Source organism: Populus alba, chromosome 5 (assembly GCF_005239225.2).
Source record: "Populus alba chromosome 5, ASM523922v2, whole genome shotgun sequence".
Taxonomy (NCBI): Eukaryota; Viridiplantae; Streptophyta; class Magnoliopsida; order Malpighiales; family Salicaceae; genus Populus; species Populus alba.
Window position 1 is genome coordinate 2,709,356 of NC_133288.1, and position 23,711 is coordinate 2,733,066.

The 23,711-nt window shown below is 37.5% G+C and overlaps 1 protein-coding gene, 1 non-coding gene and 1 pseudogene across 3 annotated transcripts; 2 read left to right on the forward strand and 1 right to left on the reverse strand.

The window, feature by feature from the left end:
* Positions 1-848: 848 nt before the first annotated feature.
* LOC118039523 (disease resistance protein At4g27190-like) lies at positions 849-7,750 on the forward strand (annotated as a pseudogene).
* A 1,512-nt stretch (positions 7,751-9,262) lies between these two features.
* On the reverse strand, positions 9,263-11,036 carry LOC140955614 (B2 protein-like). 2 transcript variants are annotated; one of them, XM_073409317.1, is made up of 4 exons: positions 10,790-11,036; positions 10,062-10,460; positions 9,848-9,964; positions 9,270-9,732 (listed from the first exon to the last, which is right to left on the reverse strand). In XM_073409317.1, the coding sequence occupies exons 2-4, from the start codon at positions 10,404-10,406 to the stop codon at positions 9,313-9,315; spliced, it is 882 nt and encodes a 293-aa protein (XP_073265418.1). In that variant the 5' UTR covers positions 10,407-10,460; positions 10,790-11,036; the 3' UTR covers positions 9,270-9,312. The 2 variants fall into 2 exon arrangements, with proteins under 2 accessions (XP_073265419.1, XP_073265418.1); XM_073409318.1 differs by having other exon boundaries at positions 9,263-9,701; positions 10,062-11,036.
* Positions 11,037-11,164: 128 nt separating this feature from the next.
* LOC118039524 (uncharacterized) lies at positions 11,165-19,713 on the forward strand. The gene is made up of 3 exons (XR_012169908.1): positions 11,165-11,278; positions 12,125-12,573; positions 19,510-19,713. It is a non-coding gene; the product is annotated as an uncharacterized protein (transcript).
* Positions 19,714-23,711: the final 3,998 nt, after the last annotated feature.

Consider the following 23,711-nt stretch of genomic DNA (forward strand, 5'->3'; position numbering starts at 1 on the left):
AGCAAGTTGTTCCTCCCCACTGTTTATGGATGTTGTGCACTTCTTGCTTATTCGGCAGAGTTCAATCGGTTTAGTTCTCCAAAGTGGGCCCCCTAGATTCTGTAGTAGTAAGTAAGTTTCTTTTTCTTTTTTCCCACTCTCTTTATGAAGGAAAGATGCGCTCTTTTCAACTATACAGAGAATAATCATTTAAGCCATCCACTGTTTCTCTCTCATCCATTCTCTTGCTTTCTCATGCTGATAAAACCTTTACAATCTGCAGTACTTATTTGCACCTCTGCTCCCCACTGGTCTGAAGTCAATGCTCTGTTGATTAGCTGAAGATCAAGAGTACGCTTGCTTAAAGACTTTTTTCCCTTTTTTCTATTTTTATCACTTGATTCCAGAGACCCCTGATGTTTTAATTTTCTGTTCATCTTGATTGCTTTCTTTCTTTGTTTGTTACTTATGCTTTTTGAAAAACCTCTGCTTTGCTGCTTGTTTATTTTTTGTTGTTGTTTTTTGCTTTATTAAACCTCAGCTGTTTATAATCTGGCAGTAATATTTTGCACCTCTGCTCACTGGTCTGAAGTCACTGCTCTGTTGATTAGCTGAAACCAAGAGGTATGCTTGCTTAAGGACTTTTCCTTTTTTCTATTTTTACACTTGATTTCCCAGAGGACCCTTTGATGTTAATTTGCTTTTTCATCTTTGATTGCTTTCTTTTTCTTTGTTACTTTATGTTTTTTGAAAAGCCTCTGGCTTTGCTGCTTGTTTATTATTTGTGTTGTTTTTGCTTTATTAATGTTAGTTGACTTGCAACAAAGAAATCCTTTTTCTGTTCATTTCTGATTTAGTTTCCGTTGATTGCTTGATTCCAGACAAGAAGAAGAGTTAAGTTTCATTGGACATGGAAATTGTGATCTCTATTGTAGCCAAAGTTGCTGAGCTGTTAGTTGTTCCCATTAAGAGACAGATTGGTTATGTAATTGATTGCAATACCAATATTCAGAACTTAAAAAATGAAGTTAAGAAGCTGACAGATGCAAAAACAAGGGTGATTCATTCTATAGAGGAGGCTAGAAGGAAAGGGGAAGAGATTGAAGCTGAAGTTTTGAACTGGCTGGAAAGTGTTGATGGGGTCATTGAAGGGGGAGGTGGTGTTGTTGGAGATGAATCAAAGTAAGAAGTGCTTCATGCGGTTTTGTGTTTCCTGATCTAAAGATACGCTATCAGTTGGGTAAAGCAGCGAAGAAGGAGTTGACGGTTATTGTTGATCTCCGGGAAAAAGGGAAATTTGATGGAGTTGCTCACCGTCCTGCTCCATCGGGTATAGGGCCTGTCAAGGAGTATGAGGCCTTTGAATCAAGAGATTCTGTAGTAAATGCTATTGTGGATGCATTGAAGGATGGTGCCGTGAACATGGTTGGGGTATATGGGATGGGTGGTTTGGGGAAGACCACACTTGTGTTGAAGGTTGCTGAACAAGTCAAGGAGGGTAGGCTGTTCGAGAAGGTGGTTCTGGCACTTGTGTCACAGACTCCAGACATCAGAAGAATTCAAGGTGAAATAGCAGATGGGCTAGGACTCAAATTGGATGCAGAGACTGATAAAGGAAGGGCAAGTCAACTATGCGAGGGATTGAAGAAAATGACTTGTAAGATACCTGGAACTCAAACTATGCGAGTACTTGTAATTCTTGATGATATTTGGAAAGAACTTAAATTGGAGGATGTTGGAATTCCTCACGAAGGATGCAAGATACTGATGTCTTCAAGAATTGAATCTGTACTGTCTCGCGAGATGGTGCAAACAAAAAAGTTTCCCGATTCAATTTTTTGCCTCCAAATGAAGCATGGAATTTTTTCGAAAAGATGGTGGGGGTTACTGTTAAAAATCCTCGTCTACAACTTGTTGCTGCTGAAGTAGCCGAAAGATGCGCAGGTTTGCCGATTTTACTTGCTACAGTTGCTAGGGCACTGAAAAACAAAGATTTGCATGCTTGGAAGGACGCCTTGAAACAGCTAACAAGGTTTGATAAAGATGAAAATTGACAAACGAGTTTACTCGTGTCTAGAACTGAGTTACATAGCTTTGAGAGGTGATGAAATCAAGTCATTGTTCTTGCTCTGTGGGCAATTACGATCTAATAATATTTTAATCTCAGACTTGTTAAGGTATGGTATAGGCTTGGATTGTTCAAGGGACGTTCCACATTGGAAGCAAGCAAGAAACAGACTGGCATACATTGGTGGATGAGCTTAAAGCCTCTTGTTTGTTGCTAGAAGGTGACAATGATGGAAGCGTGAAAATGCATGATGTTGTTCAAAGTTTTGCCATCGATGTTGCATCAAGGGACCACCATGTGCTTGTTGTGACAGATGAACTCAAAGAATGGCCAACCAATGATGTGCTTCAACAGTGCAGTAGAATCTCTTCGCCTTACCGGAAAATTCCTGATCTTCCTGCAATATTAGAATGTCCAAATCTCAGGTCGTTTATACTGCTGAACAAGGATCCCTCACTGCAAATACCAGACAACTTTTTCAGAGAAATGAAGGAGCTTAAAGTCTTGGGTCTTACAGAAGTTAATCTTTCACCACTGCCTTCGTCACTTCAATTTCTTGAGAACCTTCAAACGCTGTGTTTGGATCACTGTGTTTTGGAAGATATATCTATAGTTGGAGAGCTAAAGAAGTTGCAAGTTCTCAGCTTAAACAGTTCTAATCTTGTTTGTTTGCCAAGAGAAATAGGAAAATTGACTCGTCTGCTACTTCTAGATTTGGGCAATTGTGTAAGGCTTGAAGTAATATCACCAAATGTCCTTTCTTCCTTGACCGGCTAGAAAGAATTATATATGGGAAACAGCTTTTCTGAAATGGGAGGCTGAAGGAGCAAGCAGTGAAAGAAACAATGCTTGCCTGTCAGAATTGAAGCTTCTGGCAAACTTAATTACCTTAGACATGCAAATTACAGATGCAGATCATATGCCCAAGGACTTGTTTTTGTGCTTTCAAAAGTTGGAAAGGTTCAGAATATTTATTGGAGATCGGTGGGACTGGTCTGTTAAGTATGCAACCCCAAGAACTTTGAAACTGAAGCTCAATACAGTTATTCAGGTGGAGGAGGGGGTGAACACGCTGCTGAAGATCACTGAAGAACTTCATTTGCAAGAACTGAATGGTGTTAAGAGTATCCTCAATGACTTGGACGGGGAAGGTTTCAGTCAGCTGAAGCATCTTCACGTCGAAAATTGTCCTGGAGTTCAATATATCATCAACTCGATGAGGATGGGTCCTCGAACTGCTTTTCTGAACTTGGACTCACTGTTTCTTGAAAATTTGGATAACTTGGAGATGATCTGCCATGGCCAACTTATGGAAGAGTCGCTTGGAAACTTGAGAATTTTGAAGGTAGAAAGTTGTCATAGGTTGAAGAATTTATTTTCAGTCTCCATGGCAAGAAGACTTGTGCGCCTTGAAGAAATCAAAATAATTGATTGCAAGATCATGGAAGAGGTTGTTGCTGAGGAAAGTGAGAGTGATACTGCTGACGGTGAACCGATAGAGTTCACTCAACTACGTAGACTGGACACTGCAACGTCTGCCTCAGTTCACAAAGCTTTCACCTCTAATAGAAGGCAGAAGCTATTAGCAAGGGGATGTGAGGTCAAAAGAAATTGTTGCGGGGAATGAGGTTGGGACTTCCATGTCACTTTTCAATACAAAGGTCTGGTTTGCTCTTTTAACAAGCTATTATTTGTCGTTTTAACCTCAAAAAATAAAAACCCATTCTTCATGAGTAGACAAATTAAGGGCTTGATTTATTTTGTTTATCTCGCTTGAAAAATAAAAAGAACTTAATAAAACAAAATATGTGCATGCAGATTTTATTCCCCAATTTGGAGGACCTGAGGCTCTCCTCCATCAAAGTGGAAAAGATATGGCACGACCAACCTGCGGTGCAGCCGCCCTGTGTTAAGAACTTAGCAAGCATTGTTGTGGATAATTGTAGTAATTTAAACTATTTATTGACATCTTCTATGGTCGAAAGTCTTGCTCAACTCGAAAGGCTTGACATATGGAATTGCGAGTCCATGGAGGAAATAGTAGAAGGTAAAATGATGAGCAAGATGCTATTCCCTAAACTACACTCCGTAATGCTCAATGGTCTGCCGAAACTCACAAGATTCTGCACCAGTAACTTGCTTGAATGCCACTCCCTGAAAATGCTGACGTTATGGAATTGCTCTGAACTGAAGGAATTTATTTCCATCCCATCAAGTGCGGATGGCCCTGCCATGAGCAAACCTGACAACACAAAATCAGCTCTCTTCGATGACAAGGTGATTTTATTTCAAAAGCAGGCTTAATTTGTGAGCATAAAATACACAAAATCAGGCCTCACACGTGTATTTTGTTTCTATGTTTTACCCCAAAGGTGATATTTTGTTATGGGCGTTGGCAATCTATTAACAGAATGGAATTGTTACTGCAGGTTGCATTCCCTGACTTGGAGGAATTTGTAATTTTCGAAATGGATAATTTGAAGGTGATATGGCACAATGAACTCCAAGGTGATATGGCACATCCTGATTCCTTTTGCAAATTGAAGACACTGGAGGTTTGGAGTGCAAAGAATTTACTGAATATTTTCCCTTCCAGTATGCTGAGAAGATTCCATAATCTAGAGTATCTGTTTATAGATGGTTGTGATTCAGTAGAAGAGATTTTTGATCTCCAAGTGCTCATAAATGTGGAACAAAGACTTGCTGTTACAGCCTCTCAATTGAGAGTTGTGCGTCTAAGGAATCTTCCACATCTGAAGCATGTTTGGAATAGGGATCTACAAGGAATTCTTTCCTTCCATAACCTAAGTAGTGTGCGTGTCGAGGGATGTCCTGGTCTAAGAAGTCTCTTCCCTGCCTCTGTAGCCCAAAACCTTCCACAACTTGAAGAGCTTCGGATAGATACTTGTGGAGTGGAGGAAATTGTTGCAAAGGATGAAGGACTAGATGAACGTCCTGAGTTTTTGTTTCCTAAAGTTACCGATCTGCAGCTTCGGAAATTACCAGAACTAAAGAGATTCTATCCGGGAATACATACATCAGAATGGCCGAGGTTGAAAAAGCTTCGGGTGTATGACTGTGAGAAAATTGAAATATTTCCTTCAGAAATAAAGTGCTCTCACGAACCATGCAGGGAGGACCACATGGAGATCGAAGGTCAGCAACCACTTCTCTCATTTAGGAAGGTATGATCCTCATCCCTATTCCACGCACGTACACGCTCCACATCTTTCTAATTTTCACATAAACTTTCATTAGACCGTTATACCGTTATTATCACAATGCAAAAACGGTGTTGTAAAGATACTCCACTTACACTAGATCTCAAAAAATATATATTAAAATAACAAGTAACATTTCATAATTTTTTAAAATATTATATTATTCAAAACTAATAAAACCAAATGATAATTCAAAAATTTTCATCAATAATTAAAACAAAAAAATAATAATCCATAATGCTCATTATATTATTAAAATCCAAATTTAGATGAAAGACTCAAAAATCATGTTGAGGATTATTAGAAGTATTTATAACAAATATACTAAAAAAAAAAAAAAATAAAAGATTCCAATGCATAATAGAATCCAGGTTTTAGTCTCCTAATTTTAAGGACTAAAACAATAATTTTTCCCAAACAGGGACCAAAATGTAATTTTACCAAAATTGGATGACCAAACTGTAATTATCAGAAATACATAACCATATTAACATTTCACCCATAATCCATATTAAATTCTGTCCAGAGTCTCAATTTACATTTTAGGAACCAAACTATAATTTTTTTCAAAGTGTAGGGACTGAATTGTAAATCTTCAAAATAGAGGGACTAAACTAAAAATTATACAATTCAATTATCGAACAGAGGTTCATCATCCTTAATCTCATAAGAATACTGTCCAAAATTCATTTCAGAGGTCAAATTATTATTTTCTAAGTTGAGGGACTAAACTCTAATTTTCATTAATCAAGGACCAAAATAAAATTTTATCATGTTCAACCTCGAGACCAATCTGACCAGATTTTCTAGTAAAGTTTAAATAAATTTCATAACCCATAACAAATCAATTAAATAAATCAATTAACAAATTCAACACACTGAAAATCAATAATTTAAGTTTAAATCCGTAATAACTATGAATTAATCTTACTGTTATGATCACTGTTATGATTAATTATGTTTCCATTCAAGCAAGGTGAATTTGGTTGACATCCCAATATTTGGTGAATTAATGAAGCCTGATGACTTCTTTTGAGGGATACATGTTGGATGATGTGTCCAATCTAAAATCCACTGCCCCTCTGCTGAAAGAGAATTCTTATTGAAAGATTGACAAAGCTTTTGCATTCATAACATTACAAAACTGAAGCTAGAGCTCACGTGGCACAATTCATTTAGTCAAGTGTTCAGTTGATCTTTCTATGCACAGCCTATAAACTTGTTAAGAAAACGTCAAGTCAAGCATGCTTTCTTTTGATTGGTTTTCAGATCTTCCCCAACTTGGAGGATTTAAGTTTGGAAAGCAAGTATGCATCGGCATTATTGAAATGTCCTCAAGACTTCTATTACAAACTCAAAGCTCTGGAACTATTTTGCTTTGGTGATGCAACTTTTCTATTTGATCTGCTTCCAAGGTTCCCTAATATGGAAACACTTCATGTGGAACGTGGTACGTTCAAAGAGTTGCTCCCGTCTAGACTTGTTGGTATGGAGGAGCATGCAACAGTTCTTCCACCGATACGACACTTGGTGTTGCGTTCTCTTGCTTGCCTAGAGCATTTATGGAAGAGCAATTCCCAACTGGACCAAGCTCTGCAGACTCTTGAAACTCTATGGGTATGGGATTGCGGCACTTTGATTTATTTAGCTCCATCGCGTGCTTCTTTCCAAAATCTAACAACTTTGGATGTGCGGAGATGCGAAAGATTAGTAAAATTGGTGACATCCACAACAGCAAAAAGTCTGGCGCAACTCACAAGAATGAGTATAGAGGACTGCAGTATGGTTACCGAAATAGTAGCAAACGAGGGAGACGGAATAAAAGATGAGATTGTCTTCAGCAAATTAGAAAGATTATTTCTTCATAGTTTACCAAGCCTAACTAGCTTTTGCTCAGAAAAACACAGCTTTGATTTCCCATCTCTGTTAGAAGTAACTGTCGAACAATGTCCTGAGATGAAGTTTTTCTCCAACGGAGCACTGAGCACTCCCAAGCTGGAGGAAATCTTGATTGAAGAGGACGAGAAAGGACCCTGGACTGGAAATCTGAACACCACAATACAACAGTTGTCTACACAAACGGTAAGTACCGATCAACCATTCCAATTTCTGCAAACCATGAAATAAGTTCTAACTAGGTATCTAATTTTGCTTGTATTTAACTATTTCAGAAAGCTCAAATTGCTGAAAGTTCATCATCGTAAAAGCTTGAGATACATGCTTGCTCCACCGATGGGTTCGATCCCTGTGCAGCTCCTAGAGTTGGAAGTAGAAGGAGAGAAAGGAAGAAAGGAGGGAGAAGAAGAAGAGAGGAGCAGGAGAAATCAATTAATGATCTTCATAATTCATCGTCAAAACTGTGTAATGTAAAATACAATACTATAAATAGCAAAACTCTACCAAAACATTGATTTACAATTACTATAAATAAATGGTGTTTTCATGTAAAAATATTATAATTGTAAATTTTGTTAATTTTTTTGTGGTAAAATTGTAATTTTGGGGTTTTTTTTTTAGTAAACAAGTTTTTCAATATTTTTTTATACTTGTTATTTTTATCATTTTATATTTGATTTATTTATCACCATTTTTTATCTTTATTTTTTAAATATTTTTTATTTTTTTCCTTACACTTTTTTTTAAATATTATTTTTTACACTTTAAATATTTATCACAATACTTGGTTGATCACTGTACTTTTTTTTTTTATAATGTTTTTCTTTACATTTTTTTTTAAACTATTATATGTAGAACACTTTTTTTTATTTCTTTATATTTTATTAACACATGATATTTACTACAATTTATTATATATAAGTATTGATTTTTTGATTCATGGTTATATTTCTTACTTGATGTTGAAAAACACATCAATAACACCTATACATTAATTATTTTGCGTTAAAAAAAATAGTTGACCTTCAACGAGACGAGTCGAATTGACGCATGAACATTTTATTTTTTATATTTTATCGACATAAATGGTTCTCAAAGTATTTAATTAAATGCATGCGTAAATCTTCTGATTTATAATTAGAATTTAAATAATAAAAAAAAAACACATTTGAAAAGCTTGTATATTTTTTTTTGTTAAAAAACATTATCCGACCTATGATAAAATGCAAGTCAAATTACTAGTAACTTACTAAATAAAATGTATTAACATGAAGATAAATTAAACCCAATAATAAAACCAAATGAAATGTAATAAAATAGTCTTAACTCTAATCTCTAAAGCAAAGAATGATTGGTTGAGCTATATTTTCTATCATCTTCAATCATGCATGTTTGAGATGGGTCTTGTGTCTTGTTTCAAAGTTTTTTGGTGCATGTCCAGGTTTTACTTTTTCGCCAAGTCATTGATTCGATATATCTGGCTCTTTGCTCCATTTTTATCCATGTCTGAACTAACCCTTGATGTGAAAGTCAAGAACACAAATTACAATACATCTGTGGCTTCAGCCAATGCATCAAGCACGCACCCGGGTCAAGGACCACCCCGTTTTCTGGAGTATGTTGTTTGTTATCCTTGCTTGCCTGTGCATAATATATGATCAGCCCTGTTAATTTATCATTTCATTCCGTTTCAAAAAAAAAAAAATTCACTTATGAAACGAAGCATTTTGTTTCAGGTTGTGTTCCCTAAGTTAAAGGATCTGAAGCTGTCGTTAATTAACCTGGAGAAGTTATGGCAGGTGCCCTGTTCTCGATATGCCTTCTTCCTTTCAAAATTCAACAAGCTTAATTGTCGATGCTTGTGGTAGACTAAAACATGTATATTCACCATCTATGGTTGCAAGTCTTGAGAAACTCAAAAGCCTTGAGATATGCAATTGCAAGGCAGTGGAAGAAATAGCAGTCACATATGGATGTTCTGATGGGGGACAACGAATTGAAGAAGGAATGAAAAATGAATAAGTCAGTCAGAGGAGAGGGCAGAGACGTCTCTTGCAAAGATGCAATTTTTTTAATAGATAAATACAGTTAGATAGTTAAGACAAACCCTAATGAAAACATTACCAATAATTGGACTAACAATCAAGTCTAAAGTACATGATTAACAAATCCAAATAAAGGTACAATAAAATAAACTCGAATGTGCTCTCTTTCCTGGTCTCTCTGGTATGGGTCTAGAGTGGATGGAATATGATGAGAGGGAGTCAACTTTCTTCTCTCTCCTGAAAGGCCATACGTTCTATATTCCTTTTCACTCATGAATAAATCACAAGGAAACTCATCTCTGTGCATAGAGCCCGCCTGCTGGTATTCAACATGTCGATCCCTTTCATCAGAGAGTATGGAGTATCTCCTAGCATCATGATTGCCTCTAGCAAATGCTTCCCTTTCCAGATGGACCTGTAACTCTCTTGCTCCCGCATAAACTTCTCTGTCCTGAACAGTCACCATTGATGGCGAGCGTACAGGCCCTATAACTGGGCGGAAAAGTGCACTGAGTTTCAGGACCTAAGAGAAAGTAGATGATTTTTTTTATATATATAGGGTAATCAGATAAACAGTTCTAATACACGTGCAGAAAAGAATTCATACCAAGCTAGCAGATGAACTGACCAAATTTTACCTGTCGAGCAGTAAGTTCTGTTTTGAACTTGTTCTTCTCATTATAATTGTCCTTTATAGCCTTCTTGAAAACACTCTCAGTGATTGGAAAGCAGTCCTTGTGAACAGAAAACCGCACCTGGAGCTCACTAACATCAGAATGCAGATCCTGTAAAGTTGATGAGAAAACAGTAATGCTACAAAAGAGAAGTCTGCCTCATAAATTAAAATAAAACCTGAAATGGGAAGGAACCACCAAAAGCCTTGGGCTCCAATTTTACTCCACCAGCAGAGGATGCTTCATAGATACCATACATAAGTTTCAGATCAAAATCATACAGGAAAAGTTTAAGTCCAGGTTTCACACCCAATATGAGTTCCTTTTTATTCATTGTGACACCCATGACACGATAGAGGAAACAATCTGGCTTGGTTTTTGCACTGCACATAAAGATCATACCACCAAGCTTTTCTTTCTTCTTCTCATCCCATCCATTCTTTTCTCTCTCATCATGTTTTCCTTTGTTTTTTTGATTCCTCGAGCTTTTGTCAACCAAGACACCATGCTTTACAAACACCATGCCAAGCTTCTACTACATGGCTCCTCGCCGACCCAGCAGCTTAAAAAACCAACCCTGATAAAAAAGAGATAAAAATTCCTAACATTCCGATTAATAAAAAACCTAACACAGTTCAACCAATTCTATTCAAACAAAAAACTAACTCTAAAAAGAAAAAAACTTCCCCAGTCTACCAATTCAAAAAGGGCACCAAACGCAAAAAAGATCAATGGAAACCAATAAGAAATCCGCCCAAAAAATCGAATTAAACACATAAAACCGACAAAACCCAGAATTCTTCTATCTTAAGCCGAAAAACCCAGTTCGATTTTTCAATCAACACAAGCTGAAGCCAGAAACCAGAAACAATTATAATTCAAATAACAAAAACGTTAAAACTTTACCTTGATTTCTTCCAGTTTCTCTGCGTTTTATCAACAAACAGAAAGTGGGTATGGTAAAACCAAAGTGGATTCCAGACAGGGATTTTTTATTGCAAGGTGAAATAAGTTCCAGTTATTGTAGAAAGAAGAAATAGAAAGAGGAGCCAGAGATACGAAATGAGTGTAAGATATATAGGTCATATATAGTGGCATTTCTTACGAGTGTAATTGTGGCATTTCTTTTTGTTTTAACAGTTTATTATGGCGTTGGAAATTCATTCCGTAGTTTAGCTCCACATGTTGCACAGGTTGTGTCATGAATTCCTTATTTCATTTGCTGCTATACTCTTGTCTCTGTCATTAATGGTTTTCTGGTGTTCACAGTGGCTGCTGAGCTCATACAACACTCAATTACTTCTGCTGGTGTTTCTTGTCATAGTTTCTCTATTGTTGGCTGGATTTTTTGGGTACCATGCCAACCTTTGTCTCACAAACACTACAACAAATGAGGTCTAGTTCATTTACATGTACTCTTTCATATAGTTTTGTTGTTTTCATTTCATATATGATTAGGCTGGATGTCGATGCTCTTTTAAATGTGGTTTTTTCCATTTCTCTCAGATATAGGATGAGGCGGAATTTGGCCAGTAATTAACATCATAGGAGAAGGCTTTTTTGTAACTTTTTGACTCCATTGCAGCAGCTTTACCTGATGGGCAAAATACGGAAAAGTTAACCGTGTCAAGCCATGAAAACGAATACAGATATAAATTTCCCGGCTTGGTACATGTAATACCTGCACTTTCTCCTCTTCAAGCTTCCTAATGTTTTGTCCGAGTTTTCCATAAGGGTAGCAATTAACATAGAAACTTCTGAAATCAGAAGATTTATTGATTTTTTTGGCGGGTGTTATGGTTTGTTATTGTGCTTCCATATTTAAAAGAGGGATAGGGAGCATTGGGAGAAAGGGCTGGGGGGTTTAGAAGTGCTAGAATTAAGTAAGGATGTTGAAAATTGCAAGAACCTTGGCTATTACTTTAATAGATTTTTGGGGGAGTTTTTTAAACTAATTTTCCAAGTAATTTCCCCCATAATCTCTAGATTTTAATATGCTTCTGTTCAACTCTAAATATGATGACTCGAACCAGTTGATTATGTTGTTTAAATTCCCTGGTGGTATTTATAGACAACCATAGCCATCCTCTATCTCTCCATGTAGGGGAAATTACTTGGATTTTAATAAGCTTCCAATTAATGTTTTTGGATTAACCGGTGTTCTCAGTATTGGAATCTCATGTACTAGGTTAATACTGTAATCCTGAAACTTGTGGTCATTGCTTTTTGCTGGAATTACAGACCTTCAAGTGGGAAGACTACATAAGCTGGCAAAGGAAGCTAAATGAAGCAAGGGTTGGCGCCGCAGCACTTAAAGCAAGCATCAGTGGGATGAGCAGTGAAGCAAAGCGTCCAGAGAGCAAATGTAAATCCTTTTTCAGGAGATCGCCCCTCGAAGATTCTCAGGTGGTAGCCAAGGAAAACAAGTATGACAAGGGGTTCTTTCACAACATGTTTGAGGTCCTTTTCCCGCTATCAACGAGACCATCCTTTTCGAAAACGAAATCAAAGCCTTCCTGAGACATCTCCAATCAGGCGTTAACTCAGCTGTCACGCGCACATGGTTGGCTACCACCTGTGGGAATGTCTGGATCACGACATCACACTGTTCATTGCTATTGACCAAAGGATTGTAGGAGTGCCCCATTGCGCAGTTGCATCTGGTAATGGACAGATTGGTGTAACTATATGTAATGTTTTGAAATTAATAAGATAGGATATTACAACAAAGCTCTTGGAGGCTTAAAAGTGGGAATAAATGAATAAGGGGTATTGTAGTAATTCAACAAACTTGATAAATATAAATAGAAGTAAAAAAAGAAAGAAGAGAAATCTGATTTTGAGAGGAAGAGAATCGGCAGAAGTGAGAAAGGAAAGAAGAAGAAGAGAAAAGAGGGAAAAATAAGGGAAAAAGGAAGAGATTTGGAGGAAATAAGTAAAAAGGTAAGATTTAGGTTGTTTAATGTGTATAATATGTTAATTAAGCTTTAATTTCAGTTTTGATGATAGTTCAGAGGATCCTCAGAGGTTCCTAGATGACATTTGGCGACGATGTAAAGCTTTGGGATGTACAGACCACCGAGCTGTGAGTTTGGCATCGTTCAGGTTGGAAGGAGATGTGGCAATCTCTTGGTTTGAGTCTAGGGAAAGAGCAAGACCAGTAGAGACTCAGTGGACATGGAAGGAGTTTAGCTCCATGTTCTTAGACAGGTTTCTCCCTCAGAGCATCAGGGATGCTCGACTTTATGAGTTTGAGAGGCTATCTCAGGGGAGCATGACAGTGGATGAGTATGATCTGAAGTTCACTCAGCTGTCTAGGTATGCAGAACATCTTCTACTCACTGAGGAGTGGAGGGTGAAGAGATTCATTAGAGGACTCAAATCCTCTATGTATATGGTATTGGCGCCACAAGTGTTTCCATCCTACTCCTCAGCTGTTGATAGCGCCAGATTGCTAGAGGCGCGTAAAATAGAGGACATGACTGCTGGCCAGTATAAGAGGCCTAGAGATGAGGGTCAATCTTTTAGGCAACATGGATTGAGTGCAGGTCCGTCTAGGGGATGAAGTGGCCGTCAGGGCTCATGGGTTCAGAGGAGGTTTAGACAAAGACCGTCAGGTAGTGGCTCAAGCGGTTAGAATGGCAGTAGTGTTACCCAGAGTTTAGTTCAGACTGCACCTCGTAGTTCATTTGTTTCATCTGGGAATAGTTCTTTGTGCCAGCACTGTGGAGGAGGTCATACTAGTGTAGAGTGCTATAGAAGGACTGGGGCTTGTTTTAGTTGTGGCCAAATAGGTCATAAGATTAGAGAGTGCCCAAGGAGACAGTTGTCCACTTCAGGGTTATCTGCTTCAGTCCAACATCCTATTCAGGCACCATCGACGAGCCAGTCTGTGGCTCATGGAGGTAGAGGTTTTAGTGGTCGTGGTCAGAGAGGTCGGGGTGCAGGTGATAGAGGTCAGATATAGCAGGGTCAGGGGCATGCCAGAGTTTTTGCCTTGACTCAGCAGGATGCTCAGGCATCCAACACAGTTGTTTCAGGTATTCTTCCTGTTTGCTCTTTTGAAGCAAAAATTTTGTTTGATACGGGTGCAACTCATTCGTTTGTGTCCCCATATTTTGCCATGAGGTTAGATAAACAACCAACCTTGTTAAAATCCCCCATTTCAGTCTCCACTCCCTTAGATGAGTTAATATTAGTAAAATATGTGTATCTGGATTGTGAAATAGAGATTGGAGATAAGATCTTTATGGGAGACTTAAATGTCTTAGATATGGTTGATTTTGATGTGATTTTAGGAATGGATTGGTTGGCTAAGCATAGGGCTTCGATAAATTTTTGGGGTAAGAAAATAATGTTTGATTTAGATCAAGAAGTTGGGTTGGTATTTCAATGAGATAAGATTGGGTCTCCATCAATTATATTGTCGGTTATCTCGAGGAAAATGATCCGAAAAGGGGTACAGTGCTACCTAGCATATATAGTGGATGTAGAGAAAGAAGTTCCCCAGTTAGAGGAAGTCCCTATAGTAAGAGAGTTTATCGATGTATTTCCCGATGACTTACCTGGATTGCCTCCGTATAGGGAGATTGAGTTTTGTATTGATTTGGTTCCGGGTACCGAACCAATATCAATGGCACCATATAGAATGGCACCAGCAAAATTGAGGGAGTTAAAAGAGCAGCTGCAGGATTTATTGGATAAAAAGTTCATCCGACCAAGTGTGTCCCCTTGGGGAGCTCCGGTGTTGTTTGTGAAAAGAAAGATAGGTCATTGAGGTTGTGTATAGATTATAGGCAATTGAATCGGGTGACAATTCGAAATAGATACCTACTCCCTCGTATAGATGATTTGTTTGATCAGTTACAAGGAGCTCAATTCTTTTCTAAGATCGATCTTCGATCTGGGTATCATCAATTGAGGATTAGGGAGGCAGACATTTCAAAGACAACTTTTAGAACTCGGTATGGTCATTATGAGTTCTTAGTGATGTCTTTTGGGTTGACGAATGCACCAGCAACTTTTATGGACTTGATGACTAGAGTGTTTGGCTAATTTATTGATCGATTTGTGATAGTTTTTATTGATGATATTTTGGTGTATTCGAGGTCTAGAGAGGAGCATGAGCAGCATTTGAGAATGGTGCTTCAAACTCTGCGAGATCATCAGTTGTATGACAAGTTCTCAAAGAGTGAGTTTTGGTTGGAGAGTGTAGCATTTCTTGGGCATGTAGTGTCAAGGAATGGGATTGAGGTTGATCCTCAAAAGATTGAGGCAGTTAAGCAGTGGCTTAGGCCTACTTCGACGACAGAGATTATAAGTTTCTTAGGTTTGGCAGGCTACTATCGGAGGTTTGTGGAGAACTTTTCTCGAATTTCTGCACCATTGACTAAGTTAACGCAGAAAAATGTTAAGTTTCAGTGGTCTGAAGCTTGTGAGAAAAGTTTCTTAGAGTTGAAGGAGAGATTGACTACAACGCTTATTTTAGCAGTACCATCAGGTTCTAGTGGTTACACAGTGTATTGTGATGCTTCGAGAGTGGGGTTAGGATGTGTTCTAATGCAACATGGCAAGGTTATTGCATATGCTTCACGGCAGCTGAAGAAGCATGAACAAAACTATCCTACACATGATTTAGAGATGGCGGCTGTAATTTTTGCTTTGAAGATTTGGAGGCACTACTTGTATGGTGAAACTTGTGAGATCTTTATAGATCACAAGAGTTTGAAATACATCTTTCAGCAGAGGGATCTAAACTTGAGGCAGAGGAGATGGATGGAACTGCTGAAGGATTATAATTGTATCATACAATACCACCCGGGTAAGGCAAATGTAGTTGCCGATGCTTTGAGTAGAAAATCATTAGGGAGCTTAGCTCATATTCAGGAGGTACAAAGACCTCTGATTAGGGAGCTGCATGAGTTAGTGGATGAAGGAGTCAGATTTGATCTTAGTGAAGCTGGAGCAATGATTGCTCATTTTCAGGTTAAGTCAGATTTGTTTGATAAGATAAAAGCAGCTCAGAAGAAAGATGATTCCCTACTCAGGATTAGAAATGAGGTTGAGCAGGGTAAAGCTGTAGGTTTTGTGATTGGTGATGATGATGTGTTGAGATATAGGGATAGGCTTTGTGTACCTGATGTTGATGATCTGAGGAGAGACTTGATGATAGAGGCACATCAGACAGTTTACACAATGCATCCAGGTTCCACCAAGATGTATAAAGACCTTAAGGTGTGTTATTGGTGGAATAGGATGAAGGTTGATGTAACAGATTTTGTTTCTAGGTGTTTGACCTGTCAGAGGGTAAAGGGTGAACACCAGAAACCTCCTAGATTGTTACAACCATTGTTGATTCCAGAATGGAAGTGGGAAATGATCACAATGGACTTTGTGACAGGATTGCCTAGGAGTCAGGAGGGTTATGATTCGATATGGGTGATTGTTGATAGGTTGATAAAATCAGCCAATTTTCTGCCAGTTAAGATTACTTATGGATATGCAAAGTTGGCAGAATTGTTTATTAGTGAGATTGTACGGTTGCATGGAGTGCCAATCTCGATAGTGTCTGATAGAGGTCCACAGTTTACATCGCGATTTTAGGTGAAATTCCAAGAGGCTATGGGTACTAAAGTGCAGTTGAGTACAACTTTTCACCCTCAGACAAATGGTCAATCTGAGAGGACTATTCAGACCTTGGAGGATATGTTAAGGGCTTGTGTTATGGATTTTGGAGTTAGTTGGAGTAAGTTCCTACCATTAGTGGAATTTGCTTACAACAACAGTTATCAGGCTAGCATAGAGATGGCACCTTATGAGGCTTTGTATGGTCGGAAGTGTAGATCACCTTGTTGGTTTGAGGTTGGTGAGAAGAGGCTAATGGGACCGGAGTTGATTCAGATTACCTCAGAGAAGATAGAGGTAATTAGAAAGAAGCTTCAAACAGCTCAGAGTAGACAGAAAAGTTATGCGGATAGAAGAAGGCGTGACTTAGAGTTTTCAGTGGGTGATTGTGTGTTCTTAAAAGTATCACCTACAAAAGGAGTATTCATGTTTGGGAAGAAAGGTAAGTTGAGTCCTCGATTCATTGGACCGTATGAGATTCTGGAGAGAGTTGGGGTAGTTGCTTATAGGTTAGCATTACCACCAAACTTGTCTGCTATTCATCCGGTATTTCATGTTTCCATGTTAAGGAAATATATGGCAGATCCATCACATGTATTAGAGGTTCATCCCATTGACTTGAGGGATGATATGGTTTATGAGGTGCAACCGGAAGCTATAGTCGACCGACAAGTGAGGAAGCTTAGGTCGAAAGACATAGCTTCAATGAAAGTGAAATGAAAAGGTCATTCACGTGATGAAGCGACATGGGAGCTCGAGGATAAGATGCGTGAGGAGTATCCTCATCTTTTCGATAATCTCGGTAAATATTCAATCTTTTCTATTAAGTTTCGAGGACGAAACTTTTATAAGGTGGGGAGATTGTAATGTTTTGAAATTAATAAGATAGGATATTACAACAAAAGCCCTTGGAGGCTTAAAAAGTGGGAATAAATGAATAAAGGGGTATTGTAGTAATTCAACAAACTTGATAAATATAAATAGAAGTAAAAAAAAGAAGAAGAGAAATCTGATTTTTAGAGGAAGAGAATCGACAGAAGTGAGAAAGGAAAGAAGAAGAAGAGAAAAGAGGGGAAAATAAGGGAAAAAGGAAGAGATTTGGAGGAAATAAGTAAAAAGGTAAGATTTAGGTTGTTTAATGTGTATAATATGTTAATTAAGCTTTAATTTCAGTTTTTATGAATGTTAGGGTTTTGAGAATTTGTGTTTTGGGTTTAATTGATGAATTAAATTGAAGGTTAGAGGTTGATTGTTGTGGGTAATTGATTATTAAGTTGATTGTGGAAGATTGTGATGATTTTGAGTTATAGTTTTGTTTGAATGGTGAATTTATGTTAGAAATCAGGGGGTAACAGTAGGGGATCTGTTGAAATTCTGGGTTTGAGGTTGAAGATGACGAAAATTCAATTTGGTCCCTTAATTTCTGAAAATTACAGTTTAGTCCCCGAACTTTGGAAAATTACAAATTGGTCCCTGGAGCATATTCCGAGATTCTGAACAGAATAACATATGAATTATGGGTAGAATTACTGTATAGATAAGAGAATTTAACACTTTCAATTTAGTCCTTCAATTTGACAAAAAGTACGATTTGACCCTAAAAATTTAGTAAAATTCCAGAATGATCCCTGAAGCATAATGATACATCCAGGACAGAATTGAGGATTAATTAAGGTCAGAATTTCAGTATATTCATGGATTTATGACAAATTTCAGTTTGGTCCTCCATTTGACAAAAGTTACAATTTAGCCCTAAAAATATGGAAAAATTCCAGATTAGTCCCTAGTTATAATATTAGCTTTTTCAGATTAGTTTGATGAATAATTAAGGGTTATTTAGTGAATTATTACCAATTTTATTAGGTGTGTTTATTATGGATTAGATTTCGGGAAAATCGTTAGATTTTGAGTTTTTTAAAAAATTGACTAGTTAGTTCAAAAACATATAGGGTTACAGAATACTCCCTTAGTTAAGTGTATTAAATAGGTTAAATGTTCTTTCGAGTTGTTTTTGAATATGTCTCATTTGTATTCATATAATCCTGATATTCTGCCGGCAGGACGTCAATAGGATTTCCTTCGGTTTCAGCTTGTGAGTGTTGTTTGCTTTTGAGTCAGGTGAGTGGATAATTTTCCATATGCATGAGAAATATTATAAATATTTGATTTGTTAATATGAATTGGATCATGCTTCTTGATAATATATATGCTGATTATTATCCTTGATATGATAAAGCATGATCAATTATTGAATCTGATTTCTTGATATGAACCAATATGATTTGACTTCTGAATTGATAGCTCCTCATTTGATTGATGTCATGAGTTGAGCTTTGAGATATGGATATGTTTGTTTGATTATGATTATGAACCTATGGTATGTCAGTCAGAATACCCATGCTAACAGGGTAGTGTTAGTCTTTGTGCACATCCTATCTGAACCCTAGTTGGTCGGGGGAGTCACCAACCTGTGTGGACTGATCATCCCACAGTACGGAGCCTCATGCTTATTGCATTTTGATTTTTTGACGAGTTTTACCATATGATATTCTTGTTATGGCCTATTTGATAAACCTTCGTATAAGAACTAAAGCCATACTTGTATATATATTTCTCATTGTTATATTACCTCTTGTGTGTATATTGAGCGTTATCTACTCACTGAGTTGTTGAACTCACCCTCTCATTATTTATCCTTTTCAGGCTTATAACTTGATAGCAGGTTACTTTTGTTGAACCTTCCAAACCTGCCTTTTGGTTGTAATTTGTACCTTCCTTTTGTGTCAAGTTAGTGCTCCAAAACTATGAAATGATATTAACTCTTGTATTAAGACAATTACATTATATTATGAAGTTAGCTTGTTGTTAATGCTGCGTTAAACTCTGATTGAGTTGTTTAAAGGATTGTATGTAAGTTTGGGTTCGCATAGGTTTGGAACCTTGGAGGGGAACCTTGCCTATGTGCCGGTCATGGATCCGGAATTCGGGTCGTGACACTATAGATCTACATCTCATTTAGTAAGAACAACATTAGAAAATTTTACTTGAAAATGAAGAGGGCATAGTGAAATACATGCAGCACATAACACTAGAGAGCCTTAATGGCCATCAGAACACATACACTCAATGCCTGTGAGAAAACTCGCTTGATTTGTACCTTGCCTTTTGCATTACTGTAGCAGTGATCATATAAATCTTTTCAAAATCTCCGTGCATTGCATTTATTCCAGGCTACATGATTTTTCGTGGATAGAGAAGTTCAACTCTTGTATTCGTTTTTATGCAGGTTCGCCTTCGTTTATCTGAATGAAAATAGATATGGAGGGACCTTTGCTTTTATGAAGATAAATGTGAAAATGAGTAAAAATAATCGACTTCTTCGAGCACGAAGGTGAAGGCCATGCCATAACTTATAAAGGGTTAATTATATTTTAGTCAATCCAGTTTAGTAAAACTAACTAATCAGTCATCTTAGTTTAAAAAACTATATATTTAATCCTTATGCTCTTAAATAAATTTATAACTTGATTCTTCTCGTCTATTTCACTTTCTTTTCCAACTTATTTAATTTGACCTTTTTTTAATTTTAAGAATAAAAAAAAGCAGATAGAATAAAAAAAAACGATGAGCATAGGAAACCATTTTTTGAAAAAAAATAGTACTAAATTTAGGCGTAGTCAACATCGATCGAAGGGCTATTTAATAATTTCTCATGCTATACTATAAGGTCTAATTAATTTATTGTGATAAACTACAAAGACTATGTTGTCATTAACTCGATTTATATATAAGAAATTTACATATTTATAACTTTTTCTAACACAAATAAAAAATAATTTGTGGAGTTTTGTTTTTTTTCTTTCTTAAGATTACCTTGATTAAACTAAACTTGTTCGATAAATATAATTTTTTTTTCATAGCCTATATACTTTACTCCATTTAAATTGATCATGAAAAATATCACCTGAACCTTTAATAAAATAGATACAAACTACAAAGGATTGAAAATTATAAATGCAAATTGGTATAAAAATCAGGAAGCTTCCATTTAAGCTGGGGTGGATGGACCCTCCACTGATCCAGGAATTCGTGAAAATCAATATGAAATATTAACTGTAATCTAAAGGGGATGTAGCTCAAATGGTAGAGCGCTCTATTGAAAACTGAGATTGAGAAGATTGAAGCTGAATATTTCGCTTTGATTACTTGATTAATTCAATTACTGTCTATTACACTGTATATATAGACAAAATGCTTAACAGACTAAGCAACAGTTAATTTAACAGAAATAACAAACTCGTATAACTGTTTTTAAACTAACTCCTAACAGCTGTAACTAACTCCCAACAGCTTTAACAGATGCCAGCTCCTTTACTGTGGCTTGCACCAGAAGTTAACAAATGCCAGCTCCGTTACTGTTGATGCTGAGGATGTATATTTGTTGCATGCATTGCTGAGAATAGAACTGTACTGCTGGCTTCAATGTGGACATATATAATATGCAACTCAATACTCCCCCTCAAGATGAGACGCAAACAAAATCAGGGAGAATATATGTTGTGAAGACTCATCTTGGACAGCAAAGGATGAAAAAGAGAGAAGCCAAGAGCCTTAGTGAATATATCAGCGAGCTGATGTTTGGATGAAACATGAAAGGTGCGCAAAATGCCTGACTGAAGCTTTTCGCGAATCACATGACAATCAATGTCAATGTGTTTGGTACGCTCGTGATAGACAGGGTTAGCTGCAATGTGAAGAGCAACTTTGCTGTCACAATAAAGGAGTGTAGTGTGAGGAGAAACCTGTAGGTCTTGAAGAAGATGACGAAGCCATACAATCTCACAACAGGTTGATGCCATGGCTCTGTACTCAGCCTCAGTAGAAGACCTGGAAACAGTGGTATGTTTCTTTGATTTCCAAGATATCAATGCGTTGTCAAGAAAAACGCAATAGCCAGTGACTGATCTTCTGGTATCAACACAACCGGCCCAGTCAGAATCACAGAATGCCTTCATTTGTAAACTAGAGTTAGCTGAAAAGAACAATCCTTGAGCTGGAGATGCTTTAATGTATCGCAGGACTCTAGTTGCTGCAGTTAAATGAGGAATTCTGGGTTTGTCCATAAACTGACTGAGGACTTGCACTGCAAATGAGATGTCAGGTCTGCTGATGGTGAGGTAGAGTAACCTCCCAACAAGCCGTCTGTAGGCAGTAGGATTATCTAAGAATTGGCCAGAGTCTTTAGATAATTTCACATTAGGTTCCATTGGAAATTGCACCGGTTTGGAAGCCAACATACCAGTATCTTCAAGGACTTCCAGTGCATATTTTCTTTGGCAGACAGAGATTCCAAGTTCACTACGGGCAATCTCTAAACCAAGGAAATATTTCAATTTCCCAAGATCTTTGAGCTTAAATCTATCATTAAGTAAGGTGATAAATCCTGAAACCTCAGCCGAGTTATTACTGGCCACAATAATGTCATCAACATAGACAAGCAAGGCAATGAATGAACCTTCCAAAGTGCGAGTAAATAAAGTGTAATCAGCTTTGGATTGCATGAATCCAAATTCGAGCAGAGCAGAAGAAAATTTTGCAAACCATTGCCGTGAGGCCTGCTTTAACCCATAGATTGACTTGTGTAACTTGCATACTTTGGACTCCCCCTGTCTAGCAAATCCAGGAGGCAAAGACATGTAGACCTCCTCATCCAATTGCCCATGAAGGAAGGCATTATTGACATCCAACTGACGAAGATCCCACTGCTTGGCAGCTGCGACTGCTAAAAGAGTTCTTACAGTTGTGAGTTTAGCCACAGGAGAAAAGGTCTCGTAGTAATCCAATCCCTCGCACTGGTTGTATCCCTTGGCAACTAGCCGAGCTTTAAATCGTTCCAAAGTCCCATCAGAGTGGAGTTTGACTTTGTAAACCCATTTACACCCGATAAAGTGCTTTGAAGCAGGAAGATCAACAATGGTCCATGTATTATTTTGTTCAAGTGCTGTGATCTCTTTATCTATAGCCTCACGCCATGCCTTATGCTTAACAGCTTGAGTATATGAGGTAGGTTCAACAAGTGCAGATACAGAAAGACTAAAGGATTTGTGAGTGGAGGAAAGATGATTATAGGAAAGAACTGAAGAAAGAGGATAAGAAATACCTGAAGCCGTAGACGAAGGTGCAGGAGCTGAAGTGGAGGTTGCAATATGACAATGATAGTCATGCAGGTATCCAGGTGTGTGTTTTACCCGAGAAGACTTTCTATGTGGTTGTGGGGTAATTTTTGTAGCAGATGGTGTATCATGTTCTGAAGGACAATGTATGGGGCTTGAGCTGGAAGGTGAAGTGGTGATACTGTTTAAGGGAAGAGAATTGATATGGAAGGGATCAAGTGAAGTAATAGTTGAGTCTTGTATTGGAATAGGCAGAGGTAATGCAGAAGCATTATGGGATGTAGGCTGCCTAAGAGCAAAAGGAAATACATTTTTGTGGAACACAACATTTCTGGAAACAAACAAGGAATTGAGATGTAAATCATATAATTTGTAACCTTTCATTCCCAGGGGATAACCAAGAAATATGCAGGGCTTAGCTCTAGGATCAAACTTATGGCGATTTCGAAGAAGAGTGCTGGCATAGCAGAGACAACCAAATACACGTAAATGAGAATAGGATGGAGAAGATTTGAACAAGAGTTCATAGGGAGATTTATTGTGTAGTATAGGAGTAGGAATTCTATTGATTAAATGCACGGCTGTAAGAACACAGTCTCCCCAAAATTATAGAGGTAAATATGACTGAAACCGAATGGATCTAGCTACATTTAAAATATGCTGGTGTTTGCGCTCAACAATGGAGTTTTGCTGTGGGGTTTCAACGCAGCTAAGTTGATGAACAACACCCTTGGAGGCATAGAAAGTGTTCATATCAAACTCGACTCCATTGTCTGACCGTAAGCATTTGATCTTAGTATTGAATTGTGTTTCAACTAGATTGAAGAAAGTTTGAATGTGAGTTCTGGTCTGAGCTTTATTTTCTAAAAGGTGAATCCATGTAAATCTTGTATGATCGTCAACAATGGTCAAAAAATAGGATGAGCCAGTGAGAGATTTTGTGGAAAAAGGCCCCCAAATGTCACAATGGATTAAGTCAAAAGGTTTTGTGGAGATGGATGTGCTGTGGGGAAAAGAAAGACGATGTTGTT